Source organism: Poecilia reticulata, chromosome 16, assembly GCF_904066995.2.
Source record: "Poecilia reticulata chromosome 16, P_reticulata-male-v2, whole genome shotgun sequence".
Lineage (NCBI taxonomy): Eukaryota > Metazoa > Chordata > Actinopteri > Cyprinodontiformes > Poeciliidae > Poecilia > Poecilia reticulata.
This window is the reverse complement of record NC_088845.1, coordinates 29719974-29740526: the sequence shown is the minus strand read 5'-3', so window position 1 is coordinate 29740526 and position 20553 is coordinate 29719974. Positions and strand designations below refer to the sequence as shown.

Here is a 20553-nt window from a genome sequence, read left to right as displayed (position 1 = left end):
AAAACAAAATCTCACCAAGTATTTTTAACCAGTTTCTAGTGCAGGGTTTCCCCCAGTGTATTATAAGCCTGGCGGCCCGCCATGCTTTACTAGCCTCGCCGCCAGGCTAAGCGTTGCTTGTTTATGTTTCGAGAAAGAAAAAAAAAACAAAAAAAAGCCAGGCTGCAAGCGTCTCTGTTGCTCTTAGCATTTCACTAGCAGAGCAGATTTATCCTTAAGGATAGGTTTATAGTAGATAGGTTTACAGTTTAGGCATTTAAAGCCGACAGCGCGCGAACTAATCACACAGCTGGCGCTTCTGCGCTTTACCTCAGCGCGGACCGCGCGCGCCTCCTTTCACTCAAACTAGACACAGGCTGACCTGTATGGATATTTACATCAACCTACTGTAAGGAATTATGATCCTTTGGAGAACTCTAGGCAAGAGTTTAAAGCCCGCCTCGTTAGCTCTGGTTGCGCAGCTCCATGTGAACTGCAGGAATAACTTGTAGGGAATTCAGAGGTGCGTGTTGTGGAGTGGTGAGAATGATTTACCTTTGTGAACGAACAATTATATGCGGGGTTTACATCTCAACGCACGCTGCCCAGCATGTGGATCTGTGTCTGCCTTCCCTGTAAAGTTTATGTCTGTGGTCCCGGTTGGCCGGTTTGTGGATAAGCGGCGCTAACCTCATCATGCAGGTTCAGCCCGGTGAGGAGCTTTCGCGCTCTCCTCGGAGTCACGCATCACGCTGATTTTATATTATTTTTTTATTATTTTTCCGGTAACACGATGCATCAACCCATATCAAATGTGTTGTCTACTTAGAGTTAATGGGCGCGGCCGCACAGAGATCTGAGAACTCGTGACCGTCAGGCACGGTCGAGTCCCATAAACTCGACCAACCAGAATAGTTTCTGTGACGATTAAAAACTCGACAGACACGAAATGGAACAACTACTAAAGCCAAATCTCCCTTTTGTTGCACATCTCTACGCAGTGCAGCGGATTTACTAATTGTGCAGGGCCGGTCCAAAGCTGCATGAGGCCTTGTGCAGACTTTAACTTAAGGGCACCTTGAGCTGCTAAAATCATCAGCACCTCTAACAGCTCCTGTGTTAGAGTTAGTGAAATATGGGAGTAGTTTAATTGACCAGCCTAAAAAGCAATAAATTATAATCGCAGTTTACTAATTTGTATTTGTAAATTCAAAGATTAAACTCACAGCATCAGATTGTTGCTATGGTAACAAAACAATCTAACTATGAATATTGTTCTTTGAAGTTTTACAAAGTAAACTTGCCAGCTCCTTAAAATCTTGCATTTAAATGTTAAACAATTTAAAATCTTTTAAATTATGTATGCCTAAACAATTGAATAAAATTTAACAGCATTGATAATCTCAATAGACAAGTGTTACATTTATGTATCTGTGGTCTGTTTTAAAATATTGGCGTTTATGGGGCCCCTGAAACTCTTGGGGGTGCTGCTGACTTAATTTGGATTAAACAGAAGTGCAAATTTGTTGTTTTTAGACTAGTTGCAGGTTTAAATAGCATTTCACTGGAGATGTTTTCCTGTAACATATAATAACACAGTAATACTTTAATATTTTCTGTCAACTTAACATCTTTTAATACAAAAACACAATAGACCGCCGGTGGACCGCCTCAACGCCCCCACCACCGGGCTTAGCAAGTTTTTTGGGGAAACCCTGTAGTGCAAATATGTATATTTATTTTAAACATTAATGAATACTGATAAATCCATTGGCAGATTTCTTCACTTACAACAAGATTTTTTTTTCCATGTTTCCCTTGTTATAAGTGAAAAAGTGTATTAAGACATTTGCTCTAGAAATTAGACAAAAATACTTGTGTTTTTAGCATCATTTTGCCAACAGTAACAAGGCAGGCATCAACATTAACATGCAGGTTTACCCTAAGTGTTTGTCTTGACTATGATTCAAGACCGCCTAGTAGTTGATACATTTTATACAAAAGCATAAATGTCAGCCACTATGGAAATGAGAAACCACCTAAGTAAACAGGACATAACCCACGGGAACCTGGAAAATCTGTGAAATTTATTGAGGTAATACTGGCAACTTTATTCTGCTTGGTGCAGAGTCGTATGAAAAGGATCACTGCTCATCTGAACTCATTCTCTGGACAATTTCCTTTGCAATTGTTACATTAATCCAACAGCCTGGACCATGCGAAGAAATGACCGACTGACTTCTCAAATGAACAAGTGACCGACTGACCCTGTGATCCCTGTGGACGCGCTGCTAATGGGGCTGAAAACTCAGCGTGCTAACAAGTATTTGAAGAGTGTGTCCGTTTCTGGGAAATAACACAGTCGTTCTCTTCTTTCTGCAACCAACTAAAACTTTGGTATCCGGTACTCTTGAGTTATAGAGAAAGGAGGTTTATGCCATTCCGCATGCTGAAATAATTGCAACAGTGATGACATCTTTGAGGTTTACCCAATACTTCTGGTTATTTTGCTAATAGTCTCCCAGATTTGACTTAAGAGCTTTAGAGGGTGTTAAAATCGAATGTCCAGGTTGTGATCTATTAGGCTTTTAAAGTAGTTTGTTTTTGTCACATGGATTGTGACCAATAAATCTGAGCACACAAGACTCAAGTATGCTATGCCCTAAGTATAGTTGTTTTGAATAACAGCGTTTGTACAAAAGCTGTTATTTTAGAGAAGAAAGCCATGTGCAACAAAGTTTCAACTGAACTTAAAACAGTTCAGAAAATATACAATTTGAGGTTCATACAGCCACTTTGACTTTTTAGCCTGACCTGAACAAAAATGAAAGCTCACCTCAAGGCACTGTGGAATAGATTGAGTAGTCTAAACTTTCTTGATAAAATTATGTAATCTTTGGATTTAAGCCAATTCCAAAGATCTGTTTGTTTAGAGTTCCTAGGGTTTTCAGATTGATGGAAAAAATACTGAATATTCACACAGAAATAAAACTCACTGAATAGGAAACTATTCAACTTCAAACACTCGTGTGGCAAGAAGCAGGCACTTGGAAACGCAGCAATACTTTCAGATTGAGTGATCCGGACAGGTGGCCGAATGTTTCGTAACTTAAAAATACTACTGGTAGCATGTACCATTACATCTACATGCTACGAGATTCTGTAAACCACAATACTCTTTAATGTAGAAGTTATTATTGGAAGAAGACTGTATCATTAAAGGGTAGAAATGATTTTAAAAAGTCAACATAAATAAAAAAAAACCTGAAGATTTTGCAATTTTGGTCGATTCATAAATGAAGTGAGGGCATTTGCGTCAGAGTGATAACATTGGGTGTTTTCAGTCGATTCCATTGGTAACCCTAGTTGCAAGATTTGTTACATTTTCAGCTGGTGACGTTTGTTTTCATTCTGCATTGAGTCAATTAATCAAACGCTTTGAGAAGCCTGCTACCCTCCCTCGCCTGTGGGGGTGCTGGACCAAGAACCATTGAAGGAAGCGACACAAAAACCTCTAAAGAAGACACTGAACGTAACTTCTATCTTCACAAAATACAAACAAGAATGGGGTGGCATCGGATTTTAGTGGTTGTAGTATTTCTCTTTTTTGTTTGGTAAAAGACCACGAGTCTCCTGCTAGCACTAGACTCGTTTTGGTTGCATTTAACCTGAATGCCTTGTGCTACAGTCTAATTCCTGCTTTGGAGTAGTCTCTTTTCTACTTACCATTTACATATACATTCGAATCACGCCAGAGTTTCTGCAACCAAATCGAGATCTAGGTTTGTAGATCCATGTTTGCTTTTTTGGTCCGTACCAGACTTTGATTACGCATCCATACCTCAAACAAACTGGACATTCTAAGCAAATGAACAAGAGGTCGATTAAAGCGGACACTGTTACAGTTTTAATCAGCTAGATCTCATTTTACCCAATTGCTAACATTTGGCTGTAATGTTTGTAATGTGCCAGCTTGATCGGGAAAAACTATGAAGCTTACTTGAAACTGTGTGCATCATTGTTCACAACTCCTCCGTCTGTTTGTTGATTAGCCCTGATTAAATTCATCATGAGAAATTGAGTTCAATGGGAGAAATCCCAGATGAAGCACTGAAGAGAGATGAGAATCGAGTGGAATTGGGTAGAAAGCTTAAGACAATAGCTAGGCTAAGTCCATACAGACCAGGGTTGAGGTCTGGTCTTCCTGTAAGTCAACTGTCTAAGAAAGACCAACTTTGTTAAAACAATGTAGAACTTTCATTGTATATTAAACTTAAAAGAATTCTGGCTTTGAACACATATACCAAGTCCCAACTTGTTCTCATACAGTACGAGTCAATTTGGGGCACTGTGGGAGATCCAAATCGCCAACGGGAGCCTAAAGAATCCATGGTGTGACAGAACTTTGTCAGGGAACAAATCCAGGTTGTTCCCCGACACTTTAAACACTCTTTAATTGGATGCAGGTCAGCCAATAGCTCGGACAGAGCTGAATGGACTGGCATTATCAGTGTCTAGGCAGATAGGCTGCAGCTGCACAGGTTATTTCTCAATACAAAAAAAGAAAAAAAAAGAAAAAGGGAAAGAAAAGCCGGCGTGTGAGGTAAAGCAGTGATGGAGAGAGAGAGGAGAAATTGAGGGAGATGGCATCAATAAGGCAGCCACGAGAGGAAATTCTCCTTTTTCCTGTGAACGCCAGGCGTTATTTATAAACTTATCTGCTGTCGAGCAAAATCAGGAAACGTTGGCGGCAGCGGCGGCAGTCGCCCCCATCCCCCTATGACCCCCTCCTGTGGGGGAGATGAGTTTTAGATAAAGCTACTCCTCGATCAATGGGACTCTGTCATACCCTGAGCACCTTCACACCGCGTGCCGATGCAGCAGCGTGTCGAGTCGCAGGAAAGAAATCATTGGCGGAGCTCCATCCATCCATCACAATACCAGTAATCTAGAGGAGGGCAACACAGGGGGAGACGGAGAGCGATGGCTGACCAGAACGGGATTAGTATGCCATATGAATTCTGGCCTCTCCCTTATGTTTGCTAGCCATCAGCGTTTCTGTCCGTCCGGCAGACTCTGCTCCCCTGTGTGTGTCGGAGATGTGACTCAGAGTTGAGTGAAGGAAATGTGCTGGAATGGTGGAGGCTGTTGGAACCCTGGCAAGGTAAACAAGGAGGGTGTCAATCAACAGGACTGGAGAATGACTGACAGACTTGGCAGGGTGGTAGAAGGTGGAGGTGCTGCTGGGCCGATTTTAGGGATTTAACGGAAACCGGAATGACAACACAACCCCAACGCTCCCTCCCTTCTTTCACTCCCTTCCTCTTCCTTCCTTCCTCTCGTCTTTTCGTTCCGTGGAGACGCGCCGCTGCCACTCGGCGGTTGCCACGGAGAAAAGAGGTGGGAAAACGGCGTCTGACTGCAGTTGGGTTTGAGGGTCATTTGAAGAACATAAGCAGGGAAGGTGGAAGCAGAGAGAGAGAGCTCTGTTTTCAGTTCATGCCTGGGAACAGGAGTCCTCTCTCTCCTTTTCTCTCCCTCTCTCTACCCCCTCCCTCCCCTTTTTGCCACACAACAGCTAAATCAATAGAAATGACAACGCAGTTGGAAGGTCATTCGCGAGACCGAGCAATCTCTGTGGTGGAATGTTTGCCGCTGGGCCGCCCAGGGGAGCGAGTGGAAAAACAAATCTGCGTCCTGCCAGCGCTTCCTGCCTGCGCGTCCTGCTCCGGGTCCAGCTGGAAGACCCAACAGAACTGTCACAATTCCCCCCCCCATACCCATCAACACCATCCCTGTCTCCTTCCCAAACATCAACATGCAAAATGGAGATGAACGTCGCCTTGCCGAACAGGATGCACGTTCTAAGCCTTGTTTACACACACACACACCTCTTTATGTAAACAGTTCAGGAATGAGGCACACGTGTTAGGCAACGAAAATCTATAAAATACTTATCAGACAGTTCCTGCATGTTTCTTGCTGCATGTTTGATACTGCTGGAGTCGCTCAAAGCTGCAGAAACCAGCAGCAGCTGCTATTACTGCTGCTTCACAGAAAAGGCACAAGGAAGACTGAAGGTACATTAACACGCAGCGCTCCGAGTTTTCTGCACGTTACTCACAGAATATTCGATGGTCCCTTTGGGTCTCTGGAACGACATGCGCCTCCCATCCTTCTTTTCTGGAGTCTTCTTCTGGCCGGTATCTGAAAGCAAACGAGGCAAGGTGCGCATTACATTCATGTTCCTCTCTCCCCCAGCTTGTCACAAGCTGCCGTTTCCCAGCCCCGTGGGTAGACAGCTCATTCGTCAACGGCGAGCAGGCGAGCCAGCCAGCGATACAAGCTGCGAGCGAGCGCCGGACCCCTCTCTCTTTCTCTCCTTCTTGCTGGTTCTTGTTCTGCTTCTATTCGGCTCTCTCTCTATTGCGCTGTCCTCCCCTCGCTCTGCCTTCCTTCCTCCTCCCTCTTCTCCTCTCCTAGCCCAGCACATAGCGGACCGTCGGCCGTTGAAAGCGGTTCACCTTGCCTTCCGCCCCCTGTCGCCTGTCCAAGCTGAAACAGACCAGGCTGTCCTCCATCGGAGGAGAGGAGGGGAAAAGATTCAGAAGGGAAGAGGGGTACACTACAGCTGGGGAAGGGAAGAATAAGCAAAGTGGGGGCTGAACCAGAGGGAGGAAGGAGGATTGTTTGAGGTTGTAGGGGAGGGTTCAGTGCTATACGTGCTGCTTGGGTAATGGAGGGATCCAGGAAAACAGTTAATGAAGAGGTGGGCTGTAGGTGTTGGAAGATGTGATCAAGAAATCAAATAGGGTTGAAACACTTAAGTGGATTAAGTGTTTCAACCCTATTGAAATAACGATTAATCACGAATAATCGTGATTAATCGGAATAAATTTGGGTTAATAACGATTAATCGAACTAAACTGTGGTTAATTGAAATAAGTTGTGATTAATCGTGATTACTGAAATATTTGTCAGTTAATTAACAAATTAATTAATTGGTAACTATACAGACCGACAAAAGGAGCATAAAGTTCGAGATTTAGAGCAGTAACTAAGCTGAACTTGTACAAAAATCTTATACGTAATAAATTTAAGTTCAAGTATTTTTTAAAAATGGTACAATATGTTTCAACCAATGTTTATATGCAAATACATATAATAGCCAGGTGGCATATTTTCATCTCTAGTCCAACTGGCAGGTTGATGTTATAGCACATTTTGCATCTGAGATAATAACAACAAAAAAATCTTGGTCTGTTCCGTTAGGGTGGGCATTTGTTACATAGTTTACATGATTTTTTTATTCTTTAGTGATGTAGTGTTTCAATAAATTTAAGTTGATGTTAAAAATTTCATTTTCAATAAAATTTACTTTTTTTCCTCCAATGTTTCTTTAACAATAAATGTCAGTAAAGTCCAAAATATGATTAAATGCAGTTACTGTGCGCAACTCAGTGATGGTATAATTCTCACTTGTAATTTAGAAAAATAGTCGATCGATAAAATAATGATTAGCTGCAGCATTAGCTAAGTGCCTTGCCCAAGCACATATCCACACGTGGGGAGGAGGAAACTGGAAACCTACCCAGAACTGCCGGACCGCAAGATGGCTACTCTTTCTGCAGATGATTAATCAATCTGATTAATCGATTAATCATCAGAATAATCAGCTGCAAAAATTATTGTTGGTAGCTGCCCTAAAAATCAAACTAGAGCTTTTATTTTCATCCAACTCTTAAATAATCGACTCTTATCTTTTCTTGTGAATCTTCTCTTCTGCAGAGGGAAAGATGAATGTTTGGAGAGGGAATGAGAGGGAATGTTTGTTAGAGAATAAGAGCAGCTGACATCTGGGACAATATAGGAGTAGAATGAGGGTCCACAGATGATAAATGGGTTAATGGTGACAGAAGATGATAGAGGCTGGCTTATGGAGTGGGAAAATGAAGATGAAAGAAGAAGGAGGGGGGATGGATGGAATATTGAAAGCCATGAGAAGAAAGACTGAAGTAAAAGATGGGCCAGAAGATGAAAGAAACCGCAAAGAATGGGAATGGAGAAGCTTTTGGTCCATGGCTTCTATTAAAGAAGAATTTATCTTAAGGAATAATATAGGTCGGGACATCCCAGATACAAAGTACATGACCTTAGTTCATGACCACTGGCCCACAGCCCTGCCGCCTTCTGCCCATCTTTAAGAACTCCCTTTATTTGCCACTTGTTTCAGGCTATATATATATATATATATATATATATATATATATATATATATATATATATATATATATATATATGAGAAGTCTAAGTCTATATACTTAGACTTCTCAAATATGAATATGATATATATATATATAAAATCAAAAACATGACTCATACACCAGTGCTGCTATTTCTGGGACTTGGGACTGCCTGGCAGAGTATGAGAAAGAGAGGAAGTGATCAGAGCTGATTCAGGTGTTATCAGAGCTGTTAAAATACCAGGGGCGTACTTTCCTAAAATCAACACTGGAGCATCATTAGAGCTGGATCATCACTGGTAAACAGATATCATTTTCACCATTTTTTTTTTCTTCACGTTAGCCGACTTTTCGACTTTGCATATTTTCTAAGAGTTTTCATGACATTTTAAAATCTGTTCAGTAATTTGTGGATGTTTATTACACAACCGTCTTCCACGCAGACCAGATGTTGACAGCTAATCACTTGAGGGTGCACCTATTTCACCCCTTAGACATGCAAAGCTAATTGACAAAGTGTAAAACATGTGAGCACAATAGCAAAGAGTTTCTTACTTGCTAAAAAAAAGTGCTAACCTGAACTAACCCTAACCTCTTTCAGAATATAGGAAAGAAATTAAAAAAAAAACTAGATGCATCTGTACGCAGAAACACTGAATATAAATGTAAAAATTTTGACCAATCTGAAAACATGGAAGACATCAAAACCCACACTCTAACCTTAATTTAGCCATAAGCAACTCTAAACAGGTGGGTTTTAAGTTAAGATTTAAAAGCACCCAGTGTTTCAGCTGTTTTACAGTTTTCTGGAAGTTTGTTCCAAATCTGTGGTGCATAGAAGCTGAATGCTGCTTCTCCTCGTTCGGTGCTGGTTCTGGGGATGCAGAGCAGACCAGAACCAGAAGATCTGAGGGGTCTAGACGGTTGGTACAACAATAACAGATCTTTAAGGTATTGTGGTCTAAACCGTTCAGTGATTTATAAACTAATAACAGGCTAAACTAACAACAATTTAGATACATCATTGTAATACATTTCATGAATAAATTCACTTTGAAGGCGGGTTACTTAGCACTGTGACCGCTTATTTCTCTGTGCAATAAGATCTTCATTTTAACTTTAAATAGCTTGTAGCATGAATATTTTGCATTGATAAAATGCAGTGTATGCACAAACCGTGAGTATATACCAAATCAATTATTCAGCATCTAAATGAAAACCTTGGAAGAATGATTGCTTTCCGTAAAATAATACATAGCAGGGGCTGCCGATTGGGAATGATCGGGTTTGTGTTGCTATTTGGAGGCGACGCGTCACATCTCTGATTTCACGCCGCCTTGTTCCGAAATATAATCAGAGCGAGTCTTTTGTTTAACAGTGGGTCGTTCCAGTGCAGCGGATAGCAACTTCCAGCCCAACTTAATGCTTTTGATCCCACCGCAAACACGGTTTTTAACATGAAGCGCGCTCTACTTAAGTGGGCACATATTTCAAAATAGCTGAAATAACAGAGTAGGGGCAGCGGGAGGAAGCAGGCTGAAAAAAGCCAGACAGATGGGCAATGGAGGAGAAAAGCAGATATGCATTAGCAGCAGGGGTGATGGAACATGGTGATTCTGTGATTGGTCTGCAATTAAAAAATGACCCACAGAAGAAATTAGCGTTCTCTGCACGCTTTTGTTCAGGCACGCTGCAGAACACAGAAATGGCCTCTTGAAGTGGAAACAGCTCAGGTTTATAGTTTCTTGAAAGGAAAACCTGTTGCACTGCTTCTTTTTAGCACACAGCTTCAGCTATTTCAGCTAGAAAAATTACTGATCAGGTTTGAAGTCTGGTTTTAGTGATTAACTGAAGATTAACCTGAATCTTCAGAAACACAAACACAGTTACAAAGTCAGCCTTCTATCACCTGAAGAATATTTACAGGATTTATTTATTTTATTTCAAACAGACAATAAACATTAAAAACAGAAAGAAAAAAAAATCACTCATTCGGATGCAATTTTACAAAATTTGTTCAAAAAGGAGCAGGTAGAAGATGCAAGATGTGATGATTTCCTGCCTCTCACGTGGAATGAGAAGGTCCTTCAGATATCATGATCATGCAGAATCGGTGTAATATGGGCAGATTTCCGGACTCTCAATAGAATCCTGGCTGCGCTGTTTTGGATGTATTGAAGCTTCTGAAGATGTTTTTTATGGATTTCAAAGAACAGAGAGTTGCAGTAGTCGAGCCTGGAGGAGACAAAGGCATGGACGAGAGTCTTGGCATCAGAGAAAGGGAGAGATGGACGAATTTTGGAGATATTACAAAGATGAAAGAAACAGGTTTTAAATAAATGCTTAATGTGATTTTCAAATGTAAGATGAGAATCCATTCTAACTCCAAGATTTGTAACTGTGGTGGAAAGGGGGATGTCTTGTCCAGAAAAGAAAATAGTCGTCAAAGTTGAAGATTGAACCTGGTGAGGTGTTCCGATCAACATGGCCTCAGTTTTGGAGCAGTTTAACTGAAGAAAGTTCTGATTCATCTACGTCCTTATGTCTCCCAGGCAGGTGGTGAAGGCAGTGAGTGAAAATGGTGATGATGGAGCTCCAGTTCTAATGTAAAGTTGTATATCGTCGGCATAGCAGTGGAAGGAGATGATGTGCTGGTTAATTATTTGGCTCAAAGGCAGCATGTAGAGGGAAAAGGACTGACTCTTGTGGGACACCACAGGAGACAGAGACAGCCTGGGACTTGGCCTTGCCAAGGCTAACACATTGCAGCCGATTGGAGAGGAAAGATTTAAACCAGTCCACTTAAACCTCATATTCTCATCCTGGAATGCACAGTAAAGACAGTTACAAAGTCAGTCTTCTATCAGCTGAAGAACATTTCCTGGATTAAAGCACTAATGTCCCAGCAAGATCCAGGACGTTCATGTTTAGTTGCACCAATTACTGCAGCAGTACTTCTGTTAGTTTATAAATCACTGAACAGCGCAGCCCCACAATACACTAAAGATCTGCTGTTGGTGAATCAACCTTCCGGACCCCTCAGGTCTCCTGGTCCTGGTTCTGCTCTGAATCCCCAGAACCAGAACCAAACATGGAGAAGCAGCATTCAGCTTCTACGCACCACAAATCTGGAACAAACTTCCAGAAAACTGCAAAACTGCTGAAACAGCTTTGCATAAACCAAGACTAAAAACCTACCTGCTTACTGCTGCCTCTTTCATAATACCTGGAAAATTGATAAATGTATATGTTGCCTATTTGCCTGATAATCTTGTTGGCAAAGTGTTATGTTTATTGCTTATGTCATAACTGGTAACTGTATCATGTTTGTAATGTGTAAAGCACTTTGAACTGATTTGTTACTGAAATGTGCTGCAAATAAACTTGCCTTTTTTGTTTTTAAAGAAAAAAGTTAAATTTTTTCAAGAAGGCCAAAGCATTTGTTTTCTTTGTTTAGGTAGACAAAGAAAACTTTCACTGGTGGTCACCAAATAAGGGTCACTGAATTGAGTAATTAAATAATTTAGTGTCTGCATTAAGGTCACAACATAGTGCCCATTTGAGTGCAATGATGTGATTTCGGGAATTGGAGATGAAAACTAATTTCTATAACAACATGTTGATCACACCGAGTCAGGGTCCGGTTCTGCTGCAGGTTTCTTCCCGTCTGCAAGCTCAAAATGAGGGATTACTGCAAAGTCAACGACTAGATAAAAGCAACTGTCCACTGACTCAATGCAATCGGCAAGGTTTCAAGAGTATGAAACCTTGCAAATATCCATCCATCTTCTTTACACCCTTGTCCCTCAGTGGGGTCGGGAGAGTTGCTGGTGCCCATCTCCGGCTAACGTTCCGGGCAAGAGGCGGGGTCACCCTGGACAGGTTGCCAGTCTGTCGCAGAGCATCACAGAGACACACAACCATGCACACACACACACTCACACCTAGGGACAATTTGGAGAGGCCAATTAACCTGACAGTCATGTTTTTGGACTGTGGGAAGAAACCGGAATACTCGGCGAAAACCCACGCATGCACAGGAAGAACATGCAAACTCCATGCAGAAAGACCGGGGCCGGGAATCGAACCCAGAACCTTCTTGCTGCAAGGCAACAACTCTACCAACTGTGCCACTGTGCAGCCCCCAGATAATTTTATTTAATTTATTTTAAATTTAATGACCTGCACATGAACACAGCTTGTATCCATCACCACCGTATGCCATGCATCACAATTATACAACACAATTCAGTCGAAATGCCAAAGTCAGAAGCAACTGGAGTATGCAGAGGTCACACAGGAGATGCACGATGAAATGAGCCGCTGGTTGACGGCAGTCTGGATAATGCAGTTATATTTGCTCAACCACACAGTGGGTAACAACCCCCCCCCCCCAAAAAGATAAATCTTTACAGAGGTGAACGGAACTCCCTAGTTATCCAATTTGTTGCTCACTGGAGTAAAACAACAGTTTCTCCAGCTGGTGTCGAGCCGTTTTTACTGTTGTCATTTCCAATAAAAGCCTTTCTGAGTGGCTCGTTAGCGACTCAATTACAAGAACTGGGGTGGGGGGAGGTCAACTGTGAGAAGGAGGCTTTGAGACTGGCACGAGGCTGAAAGAAGCTGCTGTGTGTCAGGGAAAACAAAGGCCGCCTCTCATCAAGCTGGACGGGCTTCGTCACAAGCCAACAGCTCACTTCTCACTCCCTGATACCATCCTGGTTTAAAATCCCAAACAGGATCTCTGGCTTTAAAAACAGTAAGAAATCTAATGTTTGATTCGATTCAATGTTTTCAAAATATACTTTAATAAAAGAGTGATGTCAAGGCACTTTGGACAACACAAATAAGATTCATACAGTACAGGTGAAATTAATTTAACACTGCATTCATTACAGTTATTGAAGATAAATTAGGATATTGCCAATCAGATATTAATATCTGTATTGGTGGGAAAATTGGAAAAAAAAATCTATATCGGGTATCGGTGACAGCGTTTCAAAGCCATAAGGGCAGATCTATTCAGTCCAATTCTAGGTTTCCTGCTCTAAACGACATCTTGCTTTATGATTTATTTTACATTGGCGGTTATATTTCTAATTCCACTGACTGAACAAATTATGGCTGTGTTTTTATTTAATTTTGTTTTTTTCAATGATAGACAACCCTGACTATCCTCTTCATGAAATTGTCTTAGACAACCAGAGCGTCTGTAGTCAGAGGCGTCTTTAAAATCACCGCAACACAGTCTGCTACAGGATATTTTCCCTGCCCACAGCCATCAACATCTACAGTAACTCTCTGAAGAATTCTGAATTAATATGAGTTACAACGAAATTTAATTTCCATTTGGGACCAATAAAGTATTTTTGAATCTGAACTGAATTTTTCATGTTTGACCAGCCTTGTGAAGCTATTGGGGTATTTCAGTGTGATGTACTGGTGCAACGTTATCAAATAAATTTGTACTTCAGTACATTTCTGTCTGTTTAAAAAAAGAAATGTTTTAAGTCAATTCAGCTGTTTTTCTGTCTCAGATCGGTAAACTAAACCTCATATATCTGCATTGATATTAGAAGTGAAAAAAGTGCATCGCTAATCAGAATCAGCTGAAATCAGTATTTACAGTTATTATCTACTTATAATCTGAATAATACTAAGATAATACAAGATGGACCCACTACAACCATGACAAAAAAATAAAATAAAAATCCTGCTGTGTTTTGTAGCCATGCAATCTGCTGAGCATGAATCACGGCAGCTAAATATACAGCCCCCCTTCGCTTTGTAAACAGCCATGAAAACCTCAAGCAGGCGACTTCATGACAAACATTCCCTTTTGGGGCTGATAGAATACACAAGCAGCCAATTTCCCCGCGCTGCCTTGTTTCCCCTGCCTCCTGGCTGTATGCAGCCAGCCTTCCCCAGATGGTATTTTTAGAATTCCTCCCCTTTAAACAGCAGAGAAAGGCTCTGCACCACAGCCGTGCTGAACAGGTGCTAAACAACTTCGCTCAGAACAAATGGAGGCTTCTCTCCGAAGTTGGCAATCCAAGGAGGGACAGTGGTGAGCTTCTCTGAACCCGAGGAAGACGGAATCCGGTTTGTGGACTTCAGCGTCATCAAAATCAACCCAGTCATTTTCTTCATCAACGTTGATGAATGTATGTCTTCATACATTCTGGTCACAAACTATTTAGTCTTTTACCTTCAGGTCAGGGTTATAGTGCACCATTTGCAAAAGCCAACCGCTTTAGACAGAGTTTCCACTCCCACGCTATTGTGGAACAAAAAAGCATATTTGCATGGTTACAACCTGTGATTTTAACAATTACAATCTTTTATGATCTGATTGATCAATCAAATTGTATATGTATAGCACATTTCAGCAACAAGGCATTTCAAAGTGCTTTACATCATTAAATTGTTACCTTTCTGGTAGAAACGCTATTTAATGCCCGTTCTATTCCTTCCATCTTACTTGACACGACCTACAGCTACAGGTGTTTGCTTTCCTCTGACAGGGAGAGGAGGGGGAGCCTGGCTCCAGAGACCCCAGGAAACAAGCTTTGCCTTCAGCATCTAATGCCATTAAAGGTGGTGAACAGCAGCAGCCCTGCCGGCACGGTTTATGATTGCCTGTAAAAGACAGAAACCCTTAAGCCACGTATTAAAAAAAACATTTAAAAAACTGAATTAGCTCACCATTAAGTTCAATCTCAAATCCAATCCAGTGCAGGTAGAGCAATAATAGCCCTGCTTCACAACACAAAAAACATCATGGCTTCACCGTTTATTCCTGAGAGACGTCAGAGGATAAACATTGTGCTCCGGCGTTTATTGGTTTAAAAAAATGTTGGATAAAAGTGTGAGGCAGGGCATGAATCGGACATCACACATTTACTGCGTGTCCACTTGGTTTTTAGTGGCGATTTAATGAGCGTTTATAGCATTTACGACTGTAATGTCATTCAACTGGGAGACCTGATGAGACATTAGATCTAATACTGCTGCTGGTGTTAAAACCAGGGTAGATGAAACATGTCTCTATACTTCACATGTGGCTTCAGTCCAACACAACCAGCTCCGTCAATAAGGTGCTTCCATTTAAAAGGCTGCGGCTGGAATATTTTACACCACCAGATCACAATAAAAGCAAAGCAGCGATGCTTTTCTATAAACTTTGTAAAACCGTAAATATATCCCAAGGTGCAGGAAAGCAATTACACATATGAATGCTCCAATTATCTCTTGCGCTGCGGCGTGAAAATATAAAAGCGATGCATCACACTAACAAGAGCAAATAATTGTCGTTATCGATAGCCTCAGAGAGCTTGTGAGCGTGACCTAATGGAAGGAAAGGGCAAAATGTGTTCAATAAAGTAACGACACGAGTACTGTGGTGCAGCTGTTAAGCAGCAGTTAGAAGCAGCAGCATTTCCTGGTAGTGAGCGACGTCGTGGTGGAGACGTCTACTGAAGCACAGAGAACCACAGGGAGATGGGAAACCACAGTTTGCCAACAGTTTCAGGACTCCTCAGCTCTACGTTACAGAGCGCCACTCGCCTTTTATTAGAAACTTTGCGGAATTGCACTTTTTGTGTGTGGCGAAGTGTGAGCGGGATCCCGCCTCAGAACAGGAGGAGCTGGATCTGCCCCGCCCCCTCATTAACGCTCTTCCCCTGTCAACTAATCTCACCCCCGTTGTTTTCCTGGCTCACTTCTTTTGTACACACCTATGTGAGCTTTGTTTCTGTAGCACCCTTTTTTACAGAATCAAGCTTAGAAAACATTTATATGGAGAAAAGTAAACATTTTTTAAATCATGAAATTGAAGCATGAAGGGATGGATCAAAGGAGATATATTAATATTGCCGTTTTGGACAATAACCGATATTCTCCAATATTAGATACATTTCCTTTTTGACAACCGTTAAAAAAAAAAAAAAACATGACCGGACTTATGACATCACTACCATTATCACATGTCCAAAAAAATACCACATGAAAAACCCACTTCCATATTTACGCCCTGTAAATAAAAACGCCCTGTTTCTATTTACAGGGCGTGAATAAAAACCGGTTAAGATTGACCAAGTTTTACTTATCTGAACAATACAGTTTTGTTAAAAAATGGCTACATCATTCAATAAGGACGTTAAAGCAGAGGGCATGAATATGAGAAGAAACTCATATATCTCTCATATATAAGTTTCAAATCTTGCGATGTGAACCGGGCATAACAGGAAGTCTCAATGTTCCACAGTGAATTCAAACTAAGTTGACTAAAATTTATATCGCCATCGGAAACTGTTCACAAATCTTCAACTTTGGATTTATGCTGTTTTAGTGAAATTACAGAAAAAGATTGGAATCAGCTCTATCCCCAGTCTGATTGTCTCTGTGCATTAACTGTGCCACGCAAACTTTATTACTCACTCTCTATTCTTCCTACGTTTCAAACACAAACATCTCAGCCAAAAAAATAAATAAAAGACAAGAGCAGGTGGTGGTAGCACAGACAGAAACAGGAGACCCAGACTTGAACTGGAACCCCAAGGAGTTCCTATCAAGTACGATCCTAACCCGTTCTTCCCATTCGTTTTTGTTGGGAGACATCCTACTTTTTGAGCAAATGATCTTACATTCACATCATCATTGGTAATACACTGCTCAAAAAAATAAAGGGAACACTTAAACACTTAAGTGAACACTTAAGTGTTCCCTTTATTTTTTTGAGTATATATTTTTATAAAACCTAGCAGATTTAACATTTCACAGCAGTTTCCATTCCCTACCTCCAACTATATGACGGGAAGTTGGCAGCGACACGATGAATGAGAGAATAACCTGAAACTCTGTCAGGCTCACTACAACAGCTTGTCCTCCATAATTAAAAACTTTTCTCATCATCCTGCTGGAAAATGTTCGTTCCATATTGAACCATGGTGAATCATAGTGAATCATACGGGATTATTGAATCAGCCTGAAGTACGACACGTGTAAACATGGGTAAAACAGGACATTGCCTCCTGCAGAAGCATGTTGTATGTCAGACTATATAGAGTAAACGGCAGCTGGACTTGATCCAACTCTTCATTCCTGCTTCTACTTAATGTCTGGGCTCTGCCCTCTGGTCTCATCGTGTTAAGCAGAGGAGGCCATTTTAATTAAAAATGCATCAGTGAACAGTTTATGCAAACTTCTTTAATTTGCTTAATGGAAATGATTTTACTTTCATGAACAAACATCAGAGCTTAGTGCAGACAAATTTTCCTCCAGACTTAATAATAATCATTTAGTGATTTATTACATTGTACATCTGCAAATCACATTAATAGCCTCAGTGGTGCTGAAGTGGAACAAACCACCACTTGTACCTTATTGTTTCGGTACAATAAGGAGTTTTGAAGACTGACTTTTATTGAAGCAGGTTTGCGACAGTGGATTTAAAATCTCAATATCAGTAGCATGATGTACAAGATTAGGGCTAGCCCAATATAAAAACAGGACGTTGCTTACACTGTGAATACTTGAGATGCCCTCTAAAAACACTTATAACTTCATTCAAATATTTTAGATGTGCTCTACGATAAAATCCACAAATAGGCAGGAGGTGTGAAGTAACCCGCAGGTGTAAAAGTGCACAGGACGAAAACAACAAAAACAATGGTGGACACTGTACTGTGTGTGCTACTTAGCCTGCTCAGCTTAACACAACTTCTGATAAGAAATTTACGTGTGACATTAACATTTGGTTCATCAGAAACTAATTACCGTTTTCTAAATAAGGTGAAAGCTAGTGAGTTGGAAGCTGAGGGTCATAGCGCATGCATGTTTCGACTACATGTTAAAATCACAGTGAAATCTAGCGCCCTCGCATTATGACTACAGATTTAATGGGTCTTCATAGTGCCGTCTAAATGTAGAACTTTTTCCCACTCAATACTCTCAGTTTCCAGTTAGCAGTTTTGTGTAAAACAGTTAAGTGAATCTGTAAAGAGCAATAGGCTGATCAAGTTAATGGCAGGTGGTAATTGATGTTGCCATTTCCCTCTCATTTGTACCATAGTACTGATGATAAAATGAAGTATTTGATTTATTTTCCAAGAAACCTGGACTGCATTTGATCATCCGTCATTGAACAAAAAATTCTAAAGACGGGTCAAACTTGAATTTCATTGTCCTACTTCGAACAGTGATTCTTTGAAGGTTGGGAATTTGTGAAACCTTTTTTTTGTCTTTTGGTGGAATCACCTTAAAATGAACCATAGTAGTAATAAAGTCAAACGGGATCAAAGTATTTTACACTGATTGCAGATTCTTTAAAACTGAAGCTTCACAATGTATTGCAAATCTGGCCTGATCTGACTCTGGTGAACCCGGTGGTATGGTGCATCACCTCGTCTCACAAACTGGATGCATTGTTGCCGAGTCGTCAGTGTTAAAATGGAGACTGATCTGCGCTGAGGTGTGTCATGATAGCGTACTGCAACATTAATATTCTTAACGTGTACATGACTGTTTCCATGGTGACAAACCTACTACAGACTAAATAGCAAAAACATTATTGGATGAAAAAGCTGCAATTGAGAAACATTTTTCAGCAGAAGGCTTAGTTTGGGAGGAAATGTCAAATAGAGAGATGCTGAAGTAGATTAATTTCTCTGTTTAGTTTCTTAATGTGTAATTTGGTCTTATTTGTACAACTGAGGTTCTCAGGGAATTGAAAAACATAGACCCCAAAAAATCGGCAGGGCCAGGTAACCTGGATCCTTTTTTTTCTAAAATTAGCTGCAGAGTTTATAGCAGAGTCATTGTCTCATATTTTGAATCTAAGTCTAATCTCTAATAAAATCCCTAGTGTCTGGAAATCAGCATTTGTTTTGCCTCTATTCAAGAGTGGAGAATTGTCACAGGTAAACAATTATAGACCAATTTCTAAACTATGTATCCTAAGAAAATTTTTGAAAAATTAGTTGCAGATCAATTGAAGAATTTTTTAGATTCCAATTCGACAAAATGTACAGTCTGGTTTTACGGGAAAAAAACAGTACTGTTACTGCTACTTTAAAGGTTATTAATGATCTTATTCAGGCTCTTGATAACAAAAAGCATTGTGTTGCTCTGTTTATTGATTTATCAAAGGCATTTGACAGTAAATCACACGCTTTTAATTGACATTGTACATAGAATTGGGTTCTCACATCAAGCTACCATGTGGGTAGCTGATTACCTGTCAAACAGAACCCAGAGAGTTCAATTGGCCGGCTTCACTTCTTCTATTCATACGAGTTTAAATGGTGTCCCACAGGGCTCAGTTCTGGGCCCACTTTTATTCTCTATTTATATAAATAACTTGTGTGAAAATCTTTCAAATGCTTTTTAACGTTTTTATGCAGATGATTTAGTAATTTACTGCTATTCTTCATCACTTGTACAGGCAATTCAGTATTTGTAGTCTGCTTTTAATGTAGTTCAAATCCGCTTACAAACTCTGAAGTTGGTTTTGAATGTGGATAAGACAAAAGCAATGGTTTTTTCACACTCTAGAAAACTACCAGAAATCCCTCTACTGCTTACAACTGCTGCAGGAATACATTGAGTTTGTCAGTAATTATAAATATCTTAGCTTTATTTTAGATTAAGAGCTTTCTTTTAAAAATCACATAGCAAATTTGCTACGAACACTGAAAATGAAGATTGGGTTTTATTACCGAAATGGATCTTGTTTTTCTCTTAAAGCTAGAAGTAAATTGGTAGGTGCAACATTCCTGCCACTCCTGGATTATGGTGATGTTTTATATGCTTCGACCAAATGCCTTCAGTCATTATATACCGTTTATCATTGTGCTTTAAGGTTTGTAACTGGTAGCAGACGTTTCACACATCATTGTGAGCTGTATGCAAAAGCTGAATGGCCTCCTTTAAGCGTACGGAGAAACAATCACCTGATGATCCTGACTTATAAATCTCTACTCGGCTTGGCTCCAGCATACTTAAACTCTCTTTTACATAGATCTGTTAATTCCCAATTTTTACGCTCCAACAACATTTTTCTTTTGCATGTTCCACGTTTCTGAACTGAAAAAGGGGAGCAAGCTTTCAGTGTGATGCTCCTACAGCCTGGAATCAGCTCTAGTCTGAAATCAAGATGTCAGAATTGATTTCTCTGGACTTATTTTGAACTACTCTTAAAAACAGGCAACGAGATTCTTTTAAACAGCGTCACCGTTTTTAAATTATTTTATACTTGTGCATATGTATTAATTAATTTTCTTTTGTAACCAGGTTGCTGTGTATTGCAGATTTCTGCCCAGGTCCCTCTTGA

At 40.5% G+C, this 20553-nt stretch overlaps 1 protein-coding gene across 9 annotated transcripts in view; it reads right to left on the bottom strand.

Moving 5' to 3' along the window:
* The window catches only part of oxr1a (oxidation resistance 1a), a 176323-nt gene that overhangs the window by 42957 nt on the left and 112813 nt on the right, over positions 1-20553 (bottom strand). For all 9 annotated transcript variants that reach the window (XR_535755.3, XM_008431798.3, XM_008431803.3 and 6 more), the window contains one exon: positions 6104-6186. Coding sequence is in view for 8 of the 9 variants with exons in the window: in XM_008431798.3 (XP_008430020.1) it covers positions 6104-6186 (83 nt within the window). In the remaining variant the exon portion in view is untranslated. The remainder of the gene's footprint in view (positions 1-6103; positions 6187-20553) is intronic.